The 23049-nt window shown below is 44.3% G+C and overlaps 1 protein-coding gene across 1 annotated transcript in view; it reads right to left on the reverse strand.

Annotated features, from left to right (window-relative positions):
• Nucleotides 1–23049, reverse strand: part of OCA2 (OCA2 melanosomal transmembrane protein) — a 224809-nt gene that overhangs the window by 141757 nt on the left and 60003 nt on the right. Inside the window, exons 10-14 of the mRNA XM_032259976.1 lie at nucleotides 8442–8513; nucleotides 7515–7580; nucleotides 4204–4260; nucleotides 3003–3127; nucleotides 1551–1689 (exon numbers count right to left, since the gene is read on the reverse strand). Coding sequence (XP_032115867.1) covers nucleotides 1551–1689; nucleotides 3003–3127; nucleotides 4204–4260; nucleotides 7515–7580; nucleotides 8442–8513 — 459 coding nt within the window. The remainder of the gene's footprint in view (nucleotides 1–1550; nucleotides 1690–3002; nucleotides 3128–4203; nucleotides 4261–7514; nucleotides 7581–8441; nucleotides 8514–23049) is intronic.

Below are 23049 nucleotides of genomic sequence, written 5' to 3' on the forward strand. Positions count from 1 at the left end.
ACTCCGTATTAGCCAGAAGTAGAAGCTGTGCTGTCTTTTGTATTCAAATATATCCATATACAAACACTCTGGGATGCTATCTGCAACAAAATATTAAAAGGATTTACCTCTGGTTTGTGGAATTATGAATTTTTATTGTGTGTGTGTGTCTATGAGACTTCCGTTTTCTACAAAAAAATATATTACTTTTTTATGGAATGAAACTAATAATACAGCTTTTTTTTTCCCAAAAATAGTTCTTTTCTGTGAGCATGAGCTGCCTCCTGGTAACAGGTGCCCTTAGGCTAAACCTCAGGCTCTGTTAGCACCTGCTATGCTCCACGGTGGCACAATCATGGCTGCACACCTCAGCTCACACAGCAAGGTTGCTGCAGTGTTGCCAAGCAGTTTCCCAGGGCAACTAGGGAATGCAGAGCCATACCCAGAACCTCTAGAGTATTCTGGTCCCATGAAGTGGCCATTAACACCCTGGAGTCAGGGGTTCTCAAAGGTTTAAATATTTTTATGAAACACAGAGTTCAAATACAAACACACTAACACCATTCAGACACATACACACACATAAATACATCATCTACAAGAAATAATACCAACGTGGAAGCATTTTTACTGATACCTGACAGAAGGGAGACTGAGAAAATTCTAATGATCAAAGAGTAGAGAATGAAAATTAATTATATAGTTCTAATTTTCACGCTTGAAGATATGTAAAAGACCATTTCACTCTCTAATACTTTGTCATTATTACACTATACAAAGAAATTATACACTAATATTTATATGGGGCTTTCAGGTAGTTTATTTCTAAAGGCATTTATTTCCAACCCTTAAAAAATAAATTTTAAGGCCGGGCGTGGTGGCTCAAGCCTGTAATCCCAGCACTTTGGGAGGCCAAGGCGGGTGGATCACGAGGTCAAGAGATCGAGACCATCCTGGTCAACATGGTGAAACCCCGTCTCTACTAAAAATACAAAAAATTAGCTGGGCATGGTGGCGCGTGCCTGTAATCCCAGCGACTCAGGAGGCTGGGGCAGGAGAATTGCCTGAACCCGGGAGGCAGAGGTTGCGGTGAGCCAAGATCGCGCCATTGCACTCCAGCCTGGGTAACAAGAGCGAAACTCCGTCTCAAAAAGAAAAATAAATAAAAAATAAATTTTAAGTCCTTCATCAGTAAATTAATCTACCACAGTTAAGAAGAGAATCTCATATCTCCAGTGAGAGGGAACAGGTCATCTTGTTTTTAATGTTAGTTGGAAGAAACCTCAGTTCCTATTAATATAATTAATATAACATACTATGACTGCCTATATCATGTTATCCAGTTATTTCTTTAAAAACTGATCAGAATGAGAATGAAGTCAATTCAAGCTAGTTAACTCCAGGAATGAAGGACCAGTCACCTAACATCCCACTCTTGAGATGCCAAGTAGCACTCACTATGAAGAGCTGGTGTGATGATCTTGATTTCTAACAAAGGAGTGGTGGTCCATGAGTGTTAAGTAAGTGGAGGTGTGTGTTTTTGGAAGCAACCCTAGCACGCTGGTACATACCATCTTCCTCAGCTCTTGGTTGGAAACAATAATGACATTTGGTGGGTCCCCAATGGCAGTGGCAGCTCCTCCAATGTTTGTGAAGATCACCTCTGCAATCAGGACTTGTCTTGGATCCAGGTTGAGCACTTCACACAACCTGCCACAAATGGAGGAAAATGAAAGCAGTCCCACGGTACACATCGTGAAAGGCCCACATGCAACCCAGATATTTTTAAGGCACTTGCTCGTATAAGGGAGGCGCGCGCACACGCGCGCACACACACACACACACACACACACACACACACACACCCCCGTGTGAGGAGGGCAGTGCTGTGGGGGAATGAACAACTGCAGCAACCTCGGCAGGCAGGACAGGGCAGGCCCTCCACAGCCAACCTGGTGCTGGTGGTCAGGTCCTCTGGGCCAGTGTGGGGGCGGTGTGGATGGCTCACACTGGGCCTGCTGACTCCGCCCCGTTCCCACCTTCCCCTTCCTGGATACCAAGGCCCTAAGCTCTCTTCTCGCCCCTTCCCTGTGTTTCATTCATCTTTGTATTTTTTTTTTACTTTTTATTGCTATAACACATACTAGATACTTTGGGGGTACATGTGATACTGTAATACATTCATATCATCAAAGCAAGTAACTGGGGTACCTGTCCCCTTAAACAGCTATCCGTTCTTTACCCTCAGAGCATTCCAGTTATTCTCTTCTAGCAAGGTAGAAGTGCACAGTCTATTCATGGTAACCGTATTCACCCTACTTATCTGTCAGGCCACACTCTACAGCTGTGCAGCTCCACCACGGCCTCACACTAGATTTGTGCTGGAATCCAGGAGTCCTACGGCTTGGTCAGCACAGACCAGTGCCTGGGAGTGGGCCAGGCAGTGGCGCTCTACAGCGCCCCAGGGGACCCAGCATGCACAGAGTGGGGAAACACTGCTCTAAAGAAAGTATAGAAGGCACATCCCAGCATCCCCCACAACCTGCCCATCCACATGGCCCACCCTTCATGCCTCTGATGAGGAACCTCACAGTGGCTGTTCCACCTCCCCCCAGCTACGTGACCCTGTGAGCCCTGAGCATGTGTGTGACCTGCTGAGCTGGCCCAGATGGTACACAGTGATGGAGAAGAATATGGACAGGGACTCTTGGCACCTGGCGGTCTGGGGTGAGCCATTCTTGTCCACGTGTCTCCCCATGAGAGCACAATCTCCAGGAAAGCAAGGCCTGTGTCTTCTACCTCTCGCAGGCATTTCTGCCACCGGATTCTGCGGCCCCACTGCTTGCAGTGTGTGCGCAGTCATACAAAGCAGACGGGCTGGACTGAAATGCAGTGAACTGTGGGCACGACCGCCCACCTTTTCACGCACCTGAGAATGGAGCCTGGAGCCAGGCCATGCAGCCAGAGCACACACCTGCCAGAGCCTGGCCACAACCCCAAAGCAGAGGTTTGGGTGCTCATACCTTATGGTCACAGGTGTGAAGAGAAGCATGGTGGTGACGTTGTCCAGGAAGGCAGAGAGGACGGCCGCGATGAGACACAGCATGATGATCATGGCCCACACCCGTCCCCGGGAGAGCTGGTATGCCTGGCCGTACACATGCAGAGGATACAAGCCAGGGTCAGCGGGTTCGTAAGAACAGAGGCTGCCTTTCATTAGTGACTTTAAGAACAGGGAGCCAAGCTAACACTGCCCCATGGGTTAAGACGTAGACCCACAGAGTCCTCGGGGGCTGAGATGAGACAGTGCTGGCCCCCACAGTTCCTAGACGTTCTAAATCCTCCCTAGTCAACACTGTCACCCCTCTGATCCTCCTCCTTCACAGAGTCCCTGTGAGAGTTAATTTGTCACAAGGTGATGACTCTCAGTCAACGTAATGCCATTAGTATTCTGGTTAGACAACCTGAGCTTTGAAAGTTGGGATCCATGTGAGCCTAGTGTCTGCTGATCTCCGGGGAACTAAGGGATACTTTACTAAGTAAGGAGTAAGAGACCAAACCTCCACCTGGCATGTGCAAGATGGGGGACAAAGATGGCAAAAATCACAGCACAGTTCTGTCATTCAGAGTTTACACAGGGTTTGCTGAGTAATTTTTTAAAAGACCTTTTCAGTTTCAAAAAATAAATACTCACGCACAGCACTAGAATGCATTAGCAGGGCATGGTACACAATGAGCTCTCCTCTTGCCCACCCTGAATGACAGGACAGGTAAATCCTGGAGGCCAGAGCTGGCTGGTGAAGCTCCCCAGGGTTCCAGTTAAAAACATGACTGTGTATATATTCAGTATTTAGAAGGTAATCATGGAAATTACTTCACCAAAAAGCAAAGTAATCAGAAACTAATGGCTTGAAATATTTGGATACTCTAATATACAGAACAATTTTTGATGTGTAGCTCTCACCAGACAATTTAAATAACACACATTCAACCTGAGTACCCTCTTCCTTGACCTCCTCAATTTATTTACTGAGCAGCTGACAGTGCCACTCAGAGCCACACAGCTCAGCACAGCAAGCACACCCTGCCCTGCAGAAGCAGCCTTTAAAAGAAGGATGGCATTTTTAAATGTTTGTTTTCAATGTCTGTTTCCTAAATACATGTCAGAAAAATACATATATAAATTAATCAGTGTAGAATTATTGAATGCAACATCACACCTACCTTTACAGCACAATAATCGAAAAATCCCGTTTCTGAAAATATGGCTACTAAGATCATCTATGGAGAAAAGAGAAGAAAGAGGCGAGGGTCATCTTTTTAGCAGGACACCACGTTAAAACGACATCAGCATCATCAGTTAAAACCTGAGCTCTGGCCCCTGAAAGCCACCACACCACCAAGCTCTTCCCTCTCATGCAGAAAGACCGTCAGTTCCTAGAACAGTACACTCACTAACTCCTCAAACTGAGCCTCTTGCTGGTAGTTTTGTGCCTGTTTGTCCGGGAACATTCCCTCAAGGCACATGACCATCCCACCAGATCCTCACAAAAAAAAAAAAAAAAAAATCAGGTGTTATTTTTCACCCTCTGTTTTATAGAGCAGGAAATGGGATGAGAGTGCAAGGTGGCTTGCTCCCAGCCACAAAGCTAGAAGCAGGCTGGGTCCTGCACATGGCCTTCTGCACCTATGTGTCCACACAAGCAACATTTAAACATCCTAAGATGTTAAAACTGGGTTACATTTTGTTTTCTAAAATAATTAAACTAATTTTTGTCACCAATTTGGAAGCAGTTGTATTGAAACAATTATCCCCTGGGCTCTAGGTGAACCCAGGACACCTGTTGCCTATTTCCTTCCAGCAAGGATGAGGAGTTGGTGAAAACGCCATCCTGCATCCTAATAAAAAGTCATGTCCCAGTTATTCCAAATTTTATCAACCAGACATTTCAACCAGTGAATGTTCTGGAAGTTCCTATGTTTCACCTCTTAGATGGCAGTCACCATGTGTTGAACTTGGAATGAGAAGATGCAAGTTCAGATCCTGATTCTGCCACTTAAAAATAGTCCGAACTTGAACAAAAATATGAGTTAAGCTTTCTGTCCTTCAGTTTTCTCACCTTACCTCTGAATGTCCTATACTTCATCAGGTTGTGAAAATGCAATATAATTATTTAAATTAAAATACTTTGTAGGCCAGGCGTGGTGGCTCACGCCTATAATCCCAGCACTTTGGGAAGCTGAGGCGGGTGGATCATGAGGTCAAGAGATCAAGACCATCCATGTCAACATGGTGAAACCCCGTCTCTACTAAAAATACAAAAATTAGCTGGGCATGGTGGTGTGCACCTGTAGTCCCAGCTACTCAGGAGGCTGAGGCAGGAGAATCGCTTGAGCCCGGGAGGCGGAGGTCGCAGTGAGCCAAGATCAAGCCATTGCACTCCAGCCTGGGTAGCAAGAGTGAAACTCCGTTTCAAAAATAAATAAAATAAAATACTTTGTAAACAGGAATCCCAGCAGACACTATTATCTCTCAGATAAACTGTAGAAAACAAAAATGTCGGGCCGGGCGCGGTGGCTCACGCCTGTAATCCCAGCACTTTGGGAGGCCGAGGCGGGTGGATCATGAGGTCAAGAGATCGAGACCATCCTGGTCAACACGGTGAAACCCCGTCTCTACTAAAAATACAAAAAATTAGCTGGGCATGGTGGCGTGTGCCTGTAATCCCAGCTACTCAGGAGGCTGAGGCAGGAGAATTGCCTGAACCCAGCAGGCGGAGGTTGCGGTGAGCTGAGATCGCGCCATTGCACTCCAGCCTGGGTAACAAGAGCGAAACTCCGTCCCAAAAAAAAAAAAAAAACCAAAAATGTCCCAACAATTTAGACCCAGTGTGAACCTCCACTGTGTCCAGAATGACCACAATGTTCATCCTCGCCCAAAAGGCCACTGAGAGCTGGCGGTGGAGCATGGGGCTTTGCACAGCAATGGAGCTTCACGTGAACATGCATGAAACAGACATGTGCAGGCCCATGTGGTGTTCTACATGTTTGCTGACAGAACCACCCAGGGAGACTAGAACTCAGGGATGGGGGTAAATGGCCCCATGGGTGGTCGGCTGCCAGGAAATACAGCAGAAAAGGCAGGAACCTGGTTGTACAGACCCTGCACACTGTAGTTCCAGCATCACAGAACCTACAAGCGCTCGCTGAACTGAATTCCACTGAGAAAAAAGTGCTGAAGCCCTTTTTATAGGCTGAACTGTGTCCCAAAAAAATTCTTATGTTCACGTCCTAGCCCCTAGTACCTGGGAACAAGACCGTATTTGGAGTGAGGGCATTGAAGGAAATAATTAAGTTAAAATGAGGTCATTAGGGTGAGCCCTGATTCAGTGTGACTGGTGTCCTTATAGGGTGAGGGTATCAGGACTCAGAAACACAGAGGGAAGACAAAGTGAAAACACAGGGAGAAGGTGCCATCTACAAGCCCAGGGGAGAGGCTCAGGAAAAACCAACCCAGCCCACACCATGGTCATGGACTTCCAGCCTCGAGAATTATGAGAAAATAAATGTATATTATTTAATAAATGCATACAGTCTGTGGTACTTTGTTACATAGCCCTAGCAAACTAATACAGCATTCTTTTTTCAAAAAAAAAAAGGAATATCTCAGGGATACCTGGTACACTTCCTCTCTTCTATCCAGATATCCAACCCCTACATACATCTCAGGCTCAACACAAATATTAGTTACTCTGTGAAGCCTCGGTTAGAGCACCGACCTGCCTCCCCACACACCGCCTGCCCATAGAGGATGGCGACATGGTTTTCGGTCAGGTCACATGGAAGCCTCACGTAGCTGGGCTTCCATTATGTTGGCCAGCCTTGGGAGGAATGAAATGTTAGCAAGGAAAATGAGCATCGATGATGCCCAGCTGTACACAGAGCAAGTCTTCTCGCCCAGAGAGGATGAGTCCTCCTGCAGACCACTGGGCTGTCTGGGGTCTGCTCAGGAACACGGGCCACCCTGCTGTTCACTAGTGAAACGGGGTTATGATCGTGTCCCACACTAGCGCATTTGTGTACCTGGAGTTCCTGCAAGTGAACCTGGTGGCACTCCTCACAGCAGAGTGGCCACTGGGCAACAGGCTCAGTTAGCAGACACCCAGATTACTACTTACGAGTGATACCTTCCCTTCTTCACATAATGAAAGGTACTCGTCTCCCACTGAAACTCCTACATGGTTCATTTATTTGGGATAGTCCAGCTTTCTTATTTTAAAGGCAGTCACTCAAAAGAATTGCTAGCTTTTCTAAATGGCAATGTGATTTCATCGTCAGACAAGCCTTGGGCTGGAATTCTCCAGCTAATGAACCAGAGCCCCTCAGGAGAGATTCATGAGCCCCACACTGACACTTCTCAGGGAAGCCCTGGGCACTGTTTCTTTCATATAATGATGGACCCTCAGCAGCGGAGGCAAGAGAAAACCCGGTGATTGCAGACATGGAGCCCAGTCCCACAGGAGAGCTATAATTACCATGCCAAACAGCAGGGCCAGCGTCTCAAAATCAATCCACTCCACCACATGGGTCAGGCTGGGTCTCTGCAATCAAAGCACACATTTGCCAATTAATCCGGTACGCCACCATCCCCATGATGAGCCTAACGAAGCACTGCACCCTGCTGCAGACCCACTCGGGGAACCTCACCATCCACTTGCCTTTGAAGCTGTTGGAAAACAGTCTTGACCCAGGGTGTCTATAATGTCAAACCTATGCACGTAGTCATCAATTTTTTCTAGCCCCTGCCTCTAGTACATGGCAGGACGAGCCCCCGGTTACCATCTTAATGGAGTCTGTACGTGCCCTCTGCAGTGCCATACCTGAGGCCAGATGACAGGAACGGGCACTGCCATCTGTCCCACTCTCAGCTAGGCTCCAACACTGCCTCTCAGACAATTCAGGGCCCCCAGCCCCAGTGGCCACTGGTATCTGTTGTTTACCTACGGTTGTTCCCCATGTCCCTGCCAGAGAGGCCCTGCTCAGACCCAAACAGGACCCCCTCATCCCCAAACATACCTCTCCAGGGGCCTCCTGATCTCTGCAGGACAGACCCCAGCCTGACCAACTCCCACCTTTCTGTACCAGCTAGGAGGGCTCCCTCTAGTTCCAACGCTCAGATCCAGCCCCAGCACCACCCAGCTCCTCAGCCCTGGGCAAACATGACCATAAGGAGCCTTTCCTCGGCCACAATGAGGAATCATACCCCCAGGATGTGAGTGTGTAACAAAACGGAAGAAAAATGCTGCGGCTTGTTAGTTCATACCTCTAGCATAGTCCTTGGGCAAAAATATGGAAGTGGCATATACAACAGTGAAAAACAGCAGTGAAAGCCTGAATCTGGAATGTCTGTGGGCTGACATACACTGAGGGGCGAGCCAGGGACTGGGACTGGGACAACTCACGTCGCCAATCACGGCCAGCGCTGCCAGTGCCGCAAGGGAACCCAGCATGGCGGCCAGAGTTCTGTGCACGATCTGGAAAGAAGCACAGGACATGACTGCGTTTCAGTCCACAAGGGAGTTGGCACCCACGAAGGCCTGTGTGGAAGTGAGGGGGTCTGTATCTGCCACTGTGCACCACATCTATTCACATGGTAAGTCAGTCACAGGTCTGGCTGTTTCAGGCCTGGATACCCCACAGACACAGACAGCTCCCACCAACCGCCTTCTAAGGGAAGCTGCTTTCATTTCCTAAATAATTAGATGACCCTGATAAAACAGCAGAAGGCCAGACAGAGTATGTTCTATGGGAAAGCCACAGCAGACTCTCATTAATTATTTGCCATATGCTCCCATGGGAACTGGTCCATTCATTCAGCAACATAAATCAATTCCTCCCAATTGCTAGACTCCTATTATACCAAAGGTACAGAGTCCAACACTTTATATAATTGAGACTTCTGTATACCACAAAAGCATCTTTTCTATTTGATTGTAATTCAAACAGAAGTGGAATTTCTAAGACAAAATATGAGAAGAGGCCAAGACATGGAGAATTGGAGCTTTCATACATTGCTAGTGGGAATGTAAAATGATCTAGCCACTGTGGAAAGGAGTTTGGCAGTTTCTTATAAAGTTAAGCGTAAGTTTACCCTATGAATGTGCCCAGCAATTCTACTAGGAATCCACCCAGCAGAAATGAACACGTCTACACAAAGCATCGATGCGAATAACAACATTATACAAAGGAGACAAAAACTGGAAATATTCCAAATGTCCACCAGTAGTGAAGGCACAGCCTGTGTGCAGATGGGTACTTAGAAGTTATGCTGGGGAAAGAAGCCAGATGCAACAGATGGGATCAGTCCCTCTATGTAAACTTCCAGAAAAAGTAAACTTAGAGAAACAGAAAGATCAGGGCTGCCCAAGGCTGGGGGAAGCAACAAGAGTTGACTAGAAATGGGTCCCAGGGATCCTTATGGGGTGATGAAATGTGCTAAAATGGTGATGGCTGCAAAACCCTAAATCTAGTAAAAATAATTTACTCATACACTTCCAAAGGCTGAAATTATGGTATTTAAATTATACCTCAATAAATCTGTTAAAAAAATACAAAAAGAATGTGGCAAGATTGAGTGGAAAAAATGCTAGCAGGCATTATTCATTTCTTAATCCCCTAAAGGGACTTTCGCTCCATTTCTTCACAGCTTCCATCTCACAGAACTCAACTCCCTTTGCCAGTAATTACCTGAAACTCCAATTCCAACTAAAATTATTCTATTTATAATGTGTGCTAGATTCAAGGTTCATTTTCAGGAAATGTGATACTATGTGTCAGCTTTTCGCAGTTTAAGTTTTTAAGAGTTGTTTTGTTTCAAATGTAAATACCTAAAATCCAATAAGTTGCTACCAAACTCTCATAATTCCTTCCATTCCTTCTCTGCTTTTCAGTCTTTGTTTAGGATCCATTTTAAGGACACTTCCTTGTCCAATGCCGAGGGTGGCCCCGGGAAGCAGGCAGGGCAGCCATTCATCCCTGCTCCACAGCCGTGGTGCCCAGAGCGGAGGTTCACCGGCTGGGCATGGTGAGCGGGCACCACAGCCAGGCTGCCCTCTCCACTCGACACAGAGCAAAGCGAAGACACTCCACTATGGTGTGTCTCCTTTTTGGCACTTAATTAAGTCTCGGTGAGTAGAACCTGATGTGACAGCACGTGGACACGGCCGTGGATAAAAGGAGGAAGGCACTGCACGGACAGAGCAGACGGGGTGGAGCTGGCTCCGAGCCGGCCCTGCAGTCACACTCTGCGACACAGTCCTTTCTTCTGGCTTCACCTTTGGGCTAAGTTTGTCTGGAGGGAAAAGAAACTTTCAGCAAAAAGCAAAGGGCCGGCCTGGCACAGTGGCTCACGCCTGTAATTCCAGCACTTTGGGAGGTCAAGGCAGGCAGATCTCTTGAGGCCAGGTGCCCAAGAGTAGCCTGGCCAGTATCATGAGACCTCATCTCCACTAAAAATTTAAAAATAAAAAAAAAAAATTAGCCAGGCATGGTGGTGCACACCCATAGTCCCAGTGACTCAGGAGCTGAGATGGGACACTTGCTTGAGCCCTGGAGGTAGAGGCTGCTGTGAGCTGAGACTGCACCACTGCACACCAGCCTGGGTGACACAGGGAGACCCCATCTTAAACAAACAAAAAAGAGTGAAGAGCCACAACCACCGGCCACTGGTCAGCAGGATTGGATCGCGGCAAAAATAAATTTTACTGAGCACCTACTGTGCACCTGGTCCTGGAGTAAGTGCTCCACACACACCATCTGTACCTTTCACAGTGACCGTATGAGGTAGAACCACAATAACCCACTTTGCAGAGGAGGAAACAGTCTCAGGAATGCTGAGTAGTCTTCCCTGTGTCAGAAAACAAAGGACATGCACACCCAGGATGCAGACCAGCATTTTCTTACTCCGGGGCACCTCTTCTCTCCTCGTGGGGCCTTGCTTGCTCGTCTTTAAAATCAGAAGACTGCACTACATACCTCAAGGAGCCCTCAGCTCTGGAGGAGGTCCGTGAACATTATAAAATTGAGTCCTAGCAGGTTAACACACAAATGAGCAAATGGCAAGGCAGGCAACCACGGCCCTCTTAGGACAGCCGGGCTGACAGTGGTCTCACTAAGTTCGCTCCACCCACTGCCACCGTCAATACCTGTCTCCCTCCTCATCGCACACACCGGCTTGCACATGATCCACACATAAGTATCTCTGCGGCCCACAGCGAGTGCTCAGGACACGTGGATGCAGCTGTCCTCACTCGGAAACCCACCCTCCTCTACCAGCTAAGGAGCCCCACACACCATGTAGGAGGAGAAACCTTCACTTGTCATTTAAGAAATGGAATAGCACGCAGATGATCAGCCTCTAGTATGTGGAATAAAACTTTTTAAACTACATGGTTCTCGAAGAAGATGAGTTCGTTGCTTCAGATATAATTATGCACATTCCTAAATTTCTATGCTTAAGAAAAAGAATTTTCATCTATCAGGAATATAAAAAAATATGGTAAATGGACCTAAAATGTAAAAATAATAAAAATTCTTAAAAGATGCCTGCCTTAAAGCAGGGTTTCCCAACACCCCCCCCAACCCTGCCACGGACTGGTACCAGGGCTGCACACTGAGAGGTGAGCTGGGCAAGGGAGCATGACCACCTGAGCTCCGCCTCCTGTCAAATCAGCAGCAGCGCCGGATTCTCATAGGAGCGTGAACCCTACTGTCAACTGCACAAGTACGAGAGCCAGGTTGCGCACTCGATATGAGAATCTAATGCCTGATCATCTGAGGAGGAACAGTTACATCCCAAAATGATGCCCCACTCTGTGGTCCATGGAAAAATTGTCTTCCATGAAACTGGTCCCAGGTGCCAAAAAGACTGGGGACCACTGACTTAAAGGACTGTATAAAGGTCCTCTTCCTGTCCATGTGCTGGGAAATACAGCACACCTCTTCCTACACCAAAACCAGTTCCTGGGCACTGCTCTCCTCTCCAGTCGAGCCTACACTCTGTACTTCTGAGTTTCTTTGGCAACAGTCCAGCTGTGAGCTCCTGAGGTGGACAGCGTGGCGTGCCTCTCTTGGTTTCTCCAGTGCTCTGCACGGTAACCAAGACCTGCTGAGCAAATGAGGAGCAGAAAATGCATGAACAGAGCCTGCAAAGCAGAAGGCCAGCATCACTTCTGGGGAGAAGAAAGGAAAGACTTTGGGAGCAGCACCCAAGGAAATGATCTAGAACATCTCTGATCTTCATGCTTAAATCTTCATCTCTGATCTTCACCTGCTCCTTCATCCTCTTCATCTCTGATCTTCGTGCATCTGCTCCTCCACAGTCACACAGGTTTAGAGCTAGTCATCATGTAAATTCCCGATAGGTGGGATACTGAGCAGATGGAAAGACAAAACTTCTTTTGGTTACCATTTGCATGGAAATGATAACTAAAAGACAGCAGGGATAGCTGAAGTTATGTCAGACAAAATAGACTCTAAGTCAAAAACTGTCTGTAGAGTCAAAGAAGGTCACTACCCACCCTCTTCCACTGATAAAAGGGTCAATTCAACAGGGACCTATCACAGTTATAGTAAGTACACACCCAACACCAGACCACTTAAGTATACACAGCAGTATTAACAGAGCTAAAGGGAGTGAGTGACAACAACACAAAGTAATATGGGACTTCAATGTCCCATTTAAGATAATGGATAGAACATCCAGACAGGAAATCAATAAAGAAGCAGCAGATCTGAACAGCACTGTACACCAAGTGGACCTAACAGACATAGACAGAACTTTCCACCCAAGAGCCAAAAAATACACATTCTTCTCTAGCATACACAAAAAATTCTTCAGAATATATCACATATTAGGTCACCAACAAGTCTTAACAAATTTTATTTATTTAAAAAAATTGTTTTAGAGACAGAGTCTCGCTCTGTCACCCAGGCTGGAGTGCAGCGGTGCAGTCAAAGCTCACTGCAGCCTTGAACCCCTGGACTTAAGCAATCCTCCTGCCCCAGCCTCCTGAGTAGCTAGGACTACAGCTGTGCACCACCACATCCAGCTAATTTTTTTTTTTTTTTGCAAAGATGGGGGTCTTGCTATGTTGCCCAAGCTGGTCTTGAACTCCTGGCCTCAAATGATCCTTCTGCCTCAGCCTCCTAAAGCACTAAGATTGTAAGCATGACCCCTCATGCTTGAACTTAACAAATTTTAGAAGATGGAAATAATATCAAGTATATTTTCCAAACACAATGGTATAAAACTAGAAATTCATAACAGGGAAAATAGGGAAATTGATAAATATGCAAAAATTAAGCAACACTCTCTTGAGCAACCAATGTGTCATAAAATAAATAAGAGGGAAATCACAAAGTATCCTGAGACAGACAAAAATGGAAACACAACATAGCAAAATTTATGGGACACAGCTAAAGCAGTCATATACCTACCTCAAAATGATTAGCCTGATTTGATAACTCTACAGCGTATACATGAATTGAAACCACATTGTGCCCATACATATATACAATTATTATTTGTTAATTAAAAAACAAAACTTTAAAAAAGAAGAAAGAGGTCAAATAAACAACCTAACTTTATACCTCAAGGAAAAAGAAAAAGAAGAGCCAGCTAAGCCCAAAGGTGACAGAGGAAGAAAATAACGGCAGAAACAAATGAAATAGAGATGAGAAAGACAATTGAAGAGATCAACAAAACTAAAAGTTGGTTTTTGAAAAGATAAACAAAATTTATGGAACTTTATGTAGACCTACCAATATGAAAAAGAGAGAAGACTCAAGTAAATAAAATTATAAGTTAAAAAGGGGACGCTACAACTAACATCATAAGGATACTGTGAACAATTACATGCCTACAAATTGATAACCTGGAAGAGACTGGTAAATTCCTAGAAACATACAACCTACCAAGACTGAATCAACAAAAAATAGAAAATCTGAACAGGCCAATAAGAAGAAGACTGAAGCACTAATCAAAACCTTTCAATAAAGTCTCAGGACTGCTGGCTTCACAGGTAAATTCTACCAAACACTTAAAGAATGCTAATCTTCGTCAAACTTTTGCAAAAAGGCTGGGATTACCCTTCATACAAAAACCAGATAAGGACACCACAAAGAAAGAAAGAAAGAAGGTCGGGCGCGGTGGCTCAAGCCTGTAATCCCAGCACTTTGGGAGGCCGAGGCAGGTGGATCACGAGGTCAAGAGATCGAGACCATCCTGGTCAACATAGTGAAACCCCATCTCTACTAAAAATACAAAAACATTAGCTGGGCATGGTGGCGCGTGCCTGTAATCACAGCTACTCGGGAGGTTGAGGCAGGAGAATTGCCTGACCCAGGAAGCAGAGGTTGCGGTGAGCCAAGATCGCACCATTGCACTCCAGCCTGGGTAACAAGAGTGAAACTCCGTCTCAAAAAAAAAAAGAAAGAAAGAAAGAAAAAGAAAATTACAGGCCAATATCCCTGATGAACACAGATGCAAAAACGCTCAACAATATACTAGCAAACTGAATTCAACAGCACATTAAAAGGATCATATACCACGACTAAGTAGGAATTATTCCTGAATGCAAGGACAGGTTCAACATACACAAATCAATAAATGTGATATACTGCCTTTAAAGAATGAAGGATAAAAATCATACGATCACCTCAATAAATGCAGAAAAGGCATCTGACAAAATTCAACACCCTTTCATAACTAAAACACTCTCAAAAAATAAGATATAGAATAAATATACCACAACATAATAAAGACCATATCTAACAAGCCCAGAGCTAACATTATACTCAATAGTGAAAAGCTGAAAGCTTCTCTTTTAAAATCAAGACCAAGACAAGGATACCTACTCTCACCACTTCTATTCAACATAGTACTGGAAGTACTAAATACGGCAATTAGACAACAAACAAAAATTTTTAAGTATCAAAATTGGAAAGGAAGAAGTTAAACTCTCTCTGTTTGCAGATTATGTGATCTTATATATAGAAAACCCTAAAGACTCTACCAAAACTGTTAACACTAATAAGCAAATTCAGTAAATTTGTAGGATACAAAATCAGAACACAAAAAAAATCAGTTTTATTTCAATATGCTAACAATGTACTATCTGAAAAAGAAAATAATCCCATCTATAAGAGCATCAAAAAGAATAAAATAGGAATAAATTTAATGAAAGAGGTTTAAAGATCTGTACATCGAAGACAGTAAAACATGAATGAAGAAATCAGAGAAGATACAAATAAATGGAAAGATATCCCACGTTCATGGTGTGGAAAAATTAATATTGTTAAAATGTCCATACTACCCAAAGCAATCTACAGATTCAATGCAATCTCTATCAAAATTCCAATGGCATTTTTCACAGAAATAGAAAAAAATCTTAAAATTTATATGGAGCCGTAAAAGACCCTAAATAGCCAAATCAACATTGAATAAGAAAAAAAAAACTAGAAGCATGACAATTCCTGATTTTAAACTGTATTACACATCTATAATAATAAAAAAGTATGGCTGGCATAAAAACAGATACATAGACCAATAGAATGAAAGAATCAAGAGCCCAGAAATAAAGTCATGCATGTTACAGTAAACTAGTATTTGATAGGAATGCCAAGAATACACAGTGGGAAAAGGATAGTCTTTTCAATAAATGATGGCATTGGGGAAGGTGGATGACCACATGCAAAAGAATGAAAGTGGACCCTATCCTTCACCATATACAGAAATGACTTGAAATTGATTAAAGACTTAAATGTGAGACTTGAAATGGTAAAACTTCTGGAACAACACACAGGGGAAAGCTCCTTGATGCTGGTCTTGACACTGATTTTTTGGATATAACACCAAAAGCACAGGTAACAAAAGCAAAGAATAAACAAGTGGAACCATATCAAATTAAAAAGCTTCCCCACAGCAAAGGAAACAAACAACAAAATGAAAAGACAACCTACAGACTCCGAAAATATCTGCAAACCATATACCTGATAAGGGGTTAGTATCGAACGTATATAAGGAACTCATACAACTCAAGAGCAAAAAAATAAATAACATGACCAAAAAATGGGCAAAGGATCTGAATAGACATTTTCCCAAAGAAGACATAAAATGGCCCCCAGGTGTGTGAAAAGGTGCTTACCATCACTAATCATCAGAGAAATGCACATCAAAAACACAATGAGATACGGCCTCACACCTGTGAGAATGGCTGTTATCAAAAAAAAAAAAAAAAAAAAAAAAAACAAGAAACAAGTGTTGGTGAGGATGTGAAGAAAAGGGAATGCTAGCATGCTGTGGGGGTGTAAATTAGCACAGACACATGGAAAGCAACATGAAACTTTCTCAAAACTTAAAAACAGATCTATCATATGATTGAGCATATCTCAATCCTGGGTCTATATCTAAAGGAAAAGGCATTTCAGACCTTCTGTATGAGTTTCCTGGGCTGCTGTCACCAACCACTACAAACCCACTCTCCTGCGGTCCTGCAGGTCAGACATCCAGCCATGCACTACATCGTACATCGAGGCCTCGCATTAACACCTTCCTTCTGCAGAATCCAGGGGAGAATCCATCCCTCATCTTCCTCTACCACCCAAATCCTACCAACAGGATTCCTCTTTTCCAGCTTTGAAACCTTCAGTGGTGAATCAAGCCCTCACATCACACTTCTGTGACCCTTTATTCCACAGTCATATCTCCCTCTGACCACAGCTGGGAGGGCTCTCCAGGTAAGGACCCATTGAGCTCACCCGATCATCTCTGCATCACAGGGCCATTGGCATAATCACTCTGCAAAGCCCCTTTTGCCATGTGAGGTCCCATATGCAAATGGTCTGGGTGTTAGAATGTGGACATCTTGTGGGGAGAGGTCATTAATCAGCCCACTGCACCTTTTCAGAATCAAATAACATAGATGATGAAAACATAGAGCCAGACCCATTGTAGGACCATGATAGACATCTGTTCACCTTGCATAGCCTTCTGGGCTCTGGTTACAGATAGTTCTGGCTCCTTGAGAAGTGCCACACCCTGGTGAGAAAAGTGGACTCCAAAGGCAGCCACTAGCCAGCTGGGGACTTTGGGCAAGTGGTCTGATTTCTCTGTGCTTGATATCCTCATCTAGAAAATGGAGGTGGTGATAAAGCCTGCCTCGTGGGGTTGTGGGGTTTCTATCAACACACAGAGGATTCCCTGAACAGGGCTGGCCTCTCTGCACATGTTAGCTTCTGTGGTTATCAGCATGATTATTTTCTTTGAAGTCAGAGCCCTCGAGGCTCACTGTGGCCCTCCTCCCTGCACTGGCTTCCTTTCGCCCTACCACCCCTGACCTCTCATTGGCTCTGGCTTCAAACAACAGCATGCTCCAGAGCTCACTGCATGTGCAGGAACAGCCAAGGGCATGCAGAAGAGCCACCCAGGACGACAAGCTTGGAAAGGGTTCACCTCTTTCTGCAAAACACTTGCCACTTTTCTAAGGAATGATGTGGCTGCTCACTTTGAGAAACCCTGAAATGGTGGATTGTGAGCTTGACAGAAAAAAATGTGGGTAGCATGGCCCAGTGGCCAGAAGACCTATGTCCCATCCTGACTCCTTCAACTGCAAAAGCGTCTTTGCAATTCAGTATATGTGTTAAGCAGAGGGAGTGTATTACATAATCCACCAGTTTTCCTGCAGTTCTGAAGGAGTCCTCAAGGAAGAAAAGGAGAGGTATCTCTGGAACGAGGTAATGGAGCAAGTTTGCCAGTGCTACAGGAAGCAGTATGTTCCATGAATCCGCAGTAACAAGAGGCTTGCAGACAAAAGGAAATGAATGAGGGGGCAGGGCCACTGGCTACAGCTGTAATTTAAATTGCAGCCTTGAAGAGCATGGGAAGAACAGAAATTAGGAAAACCTAATTTGGAGGTTTGCAGTGTTACGGTATGTGCACTGGGTTCTGAAATGCAGCCTCTTCCCTCTCCAAATATGCTTCCCATTTCTGTAAATTAAAGTGGAGACTCCCTGGAAGATGGAAGGTGTTCTCTATTCATTTCTCTTGAATTTAATTTCACAGTTAATTTTTAACCAAACACTACATAAACTCCTAAATTAAACATGAAAGGACCCAGAGCAATGGAACACAATGTTACACAAAGGCTGTATCATGTTGCTTCAATTACATAAAGTGGGTGAAAGGAAAGAAATGGCCTGCTTGTCTCCAGCAGAAAGGAGACGTGGTGGCAATCCTTCTCAAGACACAATATCTCGGGTTGGACAAAAGACACGTGGAGAAAATGCACTGTCTCATTTATGTTGTGAAATACTGTCCCTTAAGACTGTGTCAGAACTATTTTAATACAATTTTATATAGTATAAGAGCATAGAAACCTCAGCTCTGATAATGGAATTTTTAGAATGCTGCATTGGGAAATCTCCCCGTGCTCTATTATAGATTCAAAGTGCAAGAGTTAGGAGGATCCCTCCTAATGTGTTTTTTGGGGCTTTCAACAAGAACTACTTTACAAGGATGGGCCAGGCATGGTGGCTCACACCTGTAATGGCAGCATTTTGGGAGGCTGAGGTAGGTGGATCACGAGATTAGGAGTTTGAGACCAGCCTGGCCAAAATGGTAAAACCTCGTCTCTGCTAAAGATACAAAAAATTAGCCAGGCCTAGTGGCAAGTGCCTGTAATTCCAGCTACTCAGGAGGCTGAGGCAGGAGAATCACTTGAACCCAGGGGGTGGAGGATGCAATGAGCTGAGATTCCGCCACTGCACTCCAGCCTGGGCAACAAACAGGGTGAGACTCCGTCTCAAAAAAAAAAAAAAAAAAAAAAAAAAAAAGGAACTAAAGAACTGCTTGACAAAGATGAAAGATACAACCCCAAATCCTCAGGCAAGAAAGTGCCAATCAGCATTATCTGTAGGACAGCAAGTATAAATAACCCAAGGGATTTCCTGAAATAATTTCATCCCATCAAGCTATTAAAAGACCTAAGGGAACCCTGGCTGATCCTTTGTTTCCAGTCACTCACGGGTCAGCGAGGCACAAAGTCAGGGCTGGACAGTGCTCCCACGCAGGATCCAAGTTAGACGAGACCCAGAGGATCTTAGCACCTGTCTCAAATATCTGAAGATGCTCTGGAAACATTTGCTTAATATTTATTGAGCACTTGCTCTATGGCAGGCAGTGTCCAAGGCACTGGGAATCAACACTGAACAAAAGCAACCAAGAACGACACAATCAGTGAGATGGGGCACCCACGACAGAGCAGGTGAGGAGAGATCAGGGAGGAGGCCACAGTCTGAGGCAACAGCGACAGCGTCTGGGGAGCAGCTGGAGGCAGCAGATTGGGAGGATAGGCAGCGGCAACTGCAGGCCACCCCAAAACTCAAGAGATCTCCAATCTGGGAAAGCAGTCTTGCCCAAAACAGGACAACTTCTGAGTCCTTGTCCAAGGCAAATTCTACCCCTAGAGCAGATTCTAGGAACGATGCAATGTCGGCTCCACTGCTGGAATGGCCACAGGGCTAGCGACTGCATCCCACCCTCTCCTTATCACGTGGACCCTCCCCTAGGGAGTTCTGGACACACAGGAGTCACAGAAACATAAGGTAGAACCAACTATTCCTTTAGCACTCCTGCAGCCTCCACCTTCCACATCAAATTACAGACACACAAAAGGACAGTGTCGGGGTTTCACAAATTGTTGCTTAGACTACTTATATAAAATTTCTATTTGCAAGTTACACTAGTATAATAAGAAAAATCATATTACTTTAAGCACATAGAATATTTATCAAGATAGACCATAAACCTGGGTTATTAAGAAAAAAGTCAACAATGGCCAGCCACAGTGGCTCACACCTGTAATCACAGCACTTTGGGAGACCGAGGCAGGCAGATCACATGAAGCCAGAAGTTCGAGACCAACCTGGCCAACAAGGCAAAACCTCATCTCTACTAAAAATACAAAAAGTAGCCAGGCATGGTGGTGCACGCCTGTGATCTCAGCTGCTTAGGAGACTGAGGTTGAGAATCACTTGAACCTGTGAGGCGGAGGTTGCAATGAGCTGAGACGACACCACTGCACTCCAGCCTGGGCAACAGAGCAAGATTCTGTCACACACACACAGAAAAAGTTAACAAATTTAAAGAATTAAATACAGTGTAAGTTCTCTAATGTAAGTGAATCAAACTATAATTCAGTAATAGAAAGACAACAGGAAAATCTAACATTTAGAATTTAAACAACACACATCTAAATAATCTATGGGTCAAAGTGGAAGTCTCGGGAAAATTTAAGAATTACAACTAACTGAAACTGAAAACACAACAGATCAAAATCTGTAAGATGCAGCAAAAGCAGTGCTGACAGGGAAAATTACGGTAATAAATGCTCACATTAGAAAAGAAGGATTTGCTCCAGGTATGCAAGTCTAGTCCAATATTCTCAAATAAATCGATGTAATCCACCGTATCACGCGGCACCATATGATCACATCAACTGACACAGAAAAGATGTTCTCAGCACCCAATTATGGTTTCAAAAAGAGAGAGAGAGAAAGAAGGAAAAAACGCAACAAAAATAACCCTCTTAGTGCATTAGAAAAAGAAAAGAATTTCCTCAGTCTCATAAACAGCATCTAAAAAAGCTAATAAAATCATACTTCATGGTGAAAGACCGAATGCTTCCCTTTAAGATTAGGAACAATGCCAGTCTTACCATTCTCATTTAGCCACTGCAATAAGGTAAGAAAAGGAAAAGACAGACATACAAATTGGAAAAAAAGAAATAAAACTGTCCTCATTGCAAATGACACGATTGTCTACATAGGAAATCTCAGTTGTATTTTTTAAAAACTCTGAGAATAGGTAAATTCAATAAAAAAACAAGGTACAAGATTAACACACACAAAAAAGTGCATTTATATGTGCTAACAATAGACAAGTGGAAACCAAAATAAAAACTCAGTATCACTTATAATTGCTCCAAAGAAAAGGAAACAGTTATGTATAAACTTAAGAAAATATGTACAAGATCAGTATCATGAAAATTATAAAAGAAATCAAAGAAGACCAAAATAAATAATATTTTTATGGACTAGGAGGCCATTCTAAAATGTGTATGTCAAAACACCACATGAGAAAGTCACTGAACTTCTAGAAAACAGAAATGTAACTTTATTCCAATAAAGCTGGAGGAAGGAAAGGGGAAAATGTATACAGAAAAAGATTGGCCACAGAATAGCCAGAACAATTTTGGGAAAAAAGAATAGTAATAAGTGGGAGGAATCCCTCTTCCCAGTGTTCAAACTTATACCTGCAGTAATCAAGATAGTGTGGTACTGACTAAACACACACTACCAATGGGACAGAGAACCCAGAAATATATCCCACAAATATGTCTAATCAATTTTTAACGAAGGAGCAAATGCAATTCAATTGAGGAGGGATAGTCTTGTCAATAAATGGTGCTGGCCCAATTGGACATCCATAGATTTAAAGACGAACCTTGACTTAAAACTCAGACAAGGCCGGGCGTGGTGGCTCACGACTGTAATCACAGCACTTTGGGAGACCGAGGCAGGTAGATCACAAGGTCAAGAGATCAAAACCATCCAGGCCAACATGGTGAAACCCCATCTCTACTAAAAATACAAAACAATCAGCTGGGCATGATAGCACACGCCTGTAGTCCCAGCTACTCCAGAGGCTGAGGCAGGAGAATTGCTTGAACCCAGGAGGCAGAGACTGCAGTGAGCCAAGATCGTGCCACTGCACTACAGCCTGGGCAACAATGCAAGACTCCATCTCAAGGAAAAAAAAAAAACAAAACCTCAAATACAAGAAATAACTCAAGGCCTGGCACAGTGGCTCACACCTGTAATCTTAGCATTTTAAGAAGCCAACGCAAGAGAATCACTTGAGGCCAGGAATTCAAGACCAGCCTGGGCAACATAGCAAGACCCTGATTCTACAAAAAAAAAAAAATTTTAACTTAGCCAGTATGGTATTACATGCCTGTAGTCCCAGCTACTCAGGAGACTGAGGCAGGAGGATCACTTGAGCCCAGGAGTTTGAGGCTACAGTGATCTGTGGTCATGCCACTACACGCCAGCCTGGGTGACAGAGTGAAACCTTGTCTCAAAGAAAAAGACGAAAGAAACATAACTCAAAATAGATCCTTGTCTAAAAAGTAAAACTAAAAAAAAATAAAATAAAAAATAGGAAAACCAATCTTTGGACTCTTTGGAATTACTGCACCTAAGCAATAAGTTCTTAGACTTGACACTCAAAGCACAATCTATAAAAGAAAAAAACTGGCCGGGCGCGGGGGCTCAAGCCTGTAATCCCAGCACTTTGGGAGGCCGAGGCGGGTGGATCACGAGGTCAAGAGATCGAGACCATCCTGGTAAACATGGTGAAACCCCGTCTCTACTAAAAATACAAAAAAAATTAGCTGGGCGTGGTGGTGCGTGCCTGTAATCCCAGCTACTCAGGAGGCTGAGGCAGGAGAATTGCCTGAACCCAGGAGGCGAAGGTTGCGGTGAGCCAAGATTGCGCCATTGCACTCCAGCCTGGGTAACATGAGTGAAACTCCGTCTCAAAAAAAAAAAAAAAAAGAAAAAAACTGGCCAGGCACGGTGGCTCACACCAGTAATCTCAGCACTTTAGGAGGCCAAATGGGTGGATCACCTGAGGTCAGGAGTTCGAGACCAGCCTGGCCAACATGGTGAAACCCCATCCTTACAAAAAATACAAAAAACTTGGCTGGGCATCGTGGCATGCACCTGTAGTTCTAGTTACTCGGAAGACTGAGGCAGGAAGATCACTCAAACCCAGGAGATGGAGACTGCAGTAAGCCGAGATTGAACACTGTGCTCCAGCTTCGGCAACAAGAGCAAAACACTGTCTAAAAAAAAAAAAGGAGGGTGGCCAGGCATGGTGGCTCGCCCCTGTAATCCCAGCTCTTTATCTCCAAAAAAAAAAAAATAGATAGAAATTATAAATTGGACTAA

This window comes from Sapajus apella, unplaced genomic scaffold (genome assembly GCF_009761245.1).
Source record: "Sapajus apella isolate SASKATOON/1434 unplaced genomic scaffold, GSC_monkey_1.0 scaffold113, whole genome shotgun sequence".
Classification (NCBI taxonomy): Eukaryota; Metazoa; Chordata; class Mammalia; order Primates; family Cebidae; genus Sapajus; species Sapajus apella.